The sequence below is a fragment of the Microtus ochrogaster genome, linkage group LG3 (assembly GCF_000317375.1).
Source record: "Microtus ochrogaster isolate Prairie Vole_2 linkage group LG3, MicOch1.0, whole genome shotgun sequence".
Taxonomy (NCBI): Eukaryota; Metazoa; Chordata; class Mammalia; order Rodentia; family Cricetidae; genus Microtus; species Microtus ochrogaster.
This window is the reverse complement of record NC_022029.1, coordinates 35814208-35818013: the sequence shown is the minus strand read 5'-3', so window position 1 is coordinate 35818013 and position 3806 is coordinate 35814208. Positions and strand designations below refer to the sequence as shown.

The 3806-nt window shown below is 35.3% G+C and overlaps 1 protein-coding gene across 1 annotated transcript in view; it reads right to left on the bottom strand.

Annotated features, from left to right (window-relative positions):
- Sos1 (SOS Ras/Rac guanine nucleotide exchange factor 1) overlaps window positions 1–3806 on the bottom strand; it is a 92868-nt gene that overhangs the window by 51016 nt on the left and 38046 nt on the right. Inside the window, exons 4-5 of the mRNA XM_005360757.2 lie at window positions 3517–3681; window positions 1828–2037 (exon numbers count right to left, since the gene is read on the bottom strand). Coding sequence (XP_005360814.1) covers window positions 1828–2037; window positions 3517–3681 — 375 coding nt within the window. The remainder of the gene's footprint in view (window positions 1–1827; window positions 2038–3516; window positions 3682–3806) is intronic.

Genomic DNA, 3806 nt, shown 5'->3' with positions numbered 1-3806 from the left:
GTGTAAGTACAGTATAAGATGTACTGACAGAATGTATTCCCCACTGATGTGTGGACCGTGTAAGTACAGTATAAGATGTACTGACAGAATGTATTTCCTACTGTTTTACTTATAGTCCCTACAGCCACAGTTCTACTCTCTAAACATTCCATGCAAACAGATGACATGTACTACCCTGGCATTAATAAACTCATCATTTCATACACATTAATTGTAATACAGTCTCTGAGACCATATAATTTTAAATGGTCTGTTAAAATTTACTGATTACTATTTTATCAGTGATTTTTATTTAGGTCAAATTAATTTTGAGAAATGGTTTTTATACAGTAAGAGATCCCTTCTTTAAATGTATTTTTGGTGAGATTGTAACCTCATTCTAGTCACTACCCACATTTTGTCTTGAAAAGTTTTTTATGGGGCTAGAAAGATGGCTCAGCAGTTAAGAGCACTGGTTTGATTCCCAGAAACCACAGGGCTTATAATTCCAGCCCCAGGAGATCCATTGTCCTCTCCTGGCTGCTACAGGAAAACAATCACATATAAAATAAAATCAAAGAATATTTTTTAAAAGTTTTCTTATGTTTTATCTGCATCAACTCCCACAATCCTCACTGCCAGAAAATGAGTGTTCTCCTTTCCATTACTAGACAATTATCTTTTCCAGAACATTTGGTAAGTGGAAACCCATCTTGTGTGTCCAGCTTCTCTGCTCATGTTCTTGAGATTCAGTTATTGGGGTGTATGCATAAGAACTTCATTCCTTATGCCTAGAGAGTAGCTGTCTACTCTAAGGGTAAATCATAATCATCCTATGTCTTCACCTTTCATAGGGTAACATAGAAAATTTACAAACCCATAAGTAGTCACTCCACGTTCTTCTCAGTATCTGATGCTTTAAAAAAAAAAAAAAGTCCTTCTAATATATATGTGGAAATATCTTACTATGCTTGATTTGTATTTCTGTTAATTAATGATACTGAACACCATTCAGCAAGTTTTGTTTGTTGATTTTTGTCTAAGATATTGTCTCTACTCTTTTTTAAAAGTAAATTTAATGAAACAACTTAAATGTCATGTACTTCATACATTTAAACTAATTCAATAAATAGTGCTTAGCATATTTATAAACTTATAAAATCTAATTCTTTATTTAATTTTTGTAGTGGTGGGAACTGAGCCCAGAGTCTCATATACTATCAGACAAGTGCTTGGCCACTGGGCTGTACTTCTGCTCCTGGTCCTTTATTGTTTAATAGTCACTCATTGGTGTACCTTGAGCTCCAGAGCCCACTCCTGGGGAGCACTACTGCCCATCAGTCACCAGGCTCTGTGGCCTTTCTTGGCTAGTGAGATTAGTATGGACATTATCCTGAGACTAGTACCACTGTTACAGGGCTGCTGTGACGCTCATCACACTTGAGGCATTTTTTGTCTACAGCCTTGCCTTGACTGTTTAGAGACAAGAGCTATTTCCTGTTCATCTAAATATGGTATCCAACAATACAGCTGCTGTTGATAAGGATCAGTTAAATGACTCAAATGAGTCAATTGAATCAAAAATATCTTCCACCTAACAAAGTTTTATTCCTTGAAATAAATGTATTATTATGTGAATTCATTTTCACTTGTATAATTAGTCTATTTTAGATTTTGTCTTTCAATTTCTGTTTAATCTCTTGAAACTGCTATAGTACTTTATTTGTGACCATAAATTTAAGTTCCACAACTTAAAAAAATTGTTAAATTAGAAATTATGAATTATGTAAGTTCAAATTTGAAGTGAAATTTAACAACACATGCAAAAATAGCATAAGATATACTTACATAAGATGAAAACAATTTAGAATTAGAGACAAAGGGTTCTCGAAAAACTTTTATAATTAGATTTAATTCTCTTATATATTGTCGAATTTCTGCCATGAATGCTTTTACCAAATCATAATAAGTTTGTTCTCCTGAGGTGGAAGGCTCTTCATCAGTTAAAGATAAAATATTTATGTCTTCTACATCTTGATGAAACATATCCATCAATACCTATTAGTGAGAGATATAAAACAAAAGTGTAAAATAATTATCTAGTCTAATTGAAGGTAAATGCCCTAGAATAGTTTTCCATTCATGAGAGCATATACATTGTGTGTGTGTGTGTGTGTGTGTGTGTGTGTGTGTGTGTGCGTGTAAACTGAAGGACAAACTCTCCCTACGGATTTTTTGAAATGGGCTGGAGAGAAGAGATGGTTCAGTGGTTAAGAGCAATTGATGCTCTTCCAGAGGCCCCGGGCTCTATTCCCAGCTCACACATGGGGGCTCACAGTCTTCCTTAATTCCAGTTCCAGAGATCTGATGCCCTCTTCTGGCCTCCTTGGAGACTAGGCATGAGCATGGTGACAGACATACATGCAGGTAAAATACCCATATACATTTAAAAAAATTATTCAAAAAGTTTACAATTATTACTCTTGTTGAAACTCATCCTTCCCATTCCTGTGGACTACTTAAGTACTTAAGTCACTACAATATATTTTACCTTAGGCTACCATATAAGTCACCTTTCAATACCTCTGGAACCTTGTTGTTTTGTTGCATTTAATATTTTTAAGCCTTAGAGACATAGTCTCATATAACTGAAGCTAGTCATACGCTCACTACGCAGCCAAGATAGCATCAGTTCTGATGCTTCTGCCTGCACAGCTGAGTGCTGAGATGACAAGCTTGCACACCATGTGCTGCTTACACAGTGCTGGAATCGAACCCAGGGCAGTATACACTCTAGGCAAGCACTCTACCAATCAGACTTCATCCCAGCCCCTTTTAACATGTTTCTCTATATCTCATTCTGTGTGAGCACATAATAGATACATAACAATATTTTATTCATATGATTAATTAAGAAGCAGCAAGCAGAAGGACTGGATAGATTGCTCAGTGGTTAAGAAGAACACAGACTGCATTTTCAGTTTCCAGCAGCCATGTCAGGCATTTCAGAACTGACTATAATTTCAAGTTCAGGGGATCTGACGCCCTGTTTTGGCTTCTCTGAGTCCCCGCATGTACACTGTATACATAAACTCATGAAAGTATACACACATACAATATTTAAAACAAAGTAGCAAACATTTTGTATTTCAGTTTCAAAATTTTAATCATTAAAACCAAGTACTTGTGCATTTAAAAATATGAAAACACTTGTAATACTTCAGACCAGGTCACTTATTTCATTCTAGATTACTCTATAAGAACAAACACTAAGACATAAATAGATTGGGTAATGAGATGGTCCGAGCATAAGGAAAGCCCAAACAGAACGCCATCAGAAATGCTTTCTTCCCTGCGAAGGCATTCAGGTGTCATACATCTCTATTTTATTCCTACACAGTAACAACCTGGATGCATGCTATTAATTACTGAAAATCCTCCCAACACATAATGCAGTGTCCAATTCTTTCTGAAGAAGACATTAGCATCTGATAAATCATAAGTAAAATTTATGAATAAAACACACAGAGCTCTTACCTTATCAGCACACATTGCCACTTTAATGTCTTGTTTTGTGATTTCATAATGTCGTATATTTCTTACATAATTCCCCACCAATTTTAAAATATCTGCAGAAATATATTCTAATACTGCTACTATGTAAACAGAAACCTGGTGGTCAATTTTATAACCCAAGACCTCCTGAAAAATTAAAAAGAAAGTATGTTTAAACACCATATACAGTAAACTTAATATACTGACTAAAAAATAAAAGTACACGACTTGACTGGGCGGTGGTGGCTCACGCCTTTAATCCCAGCACTTGA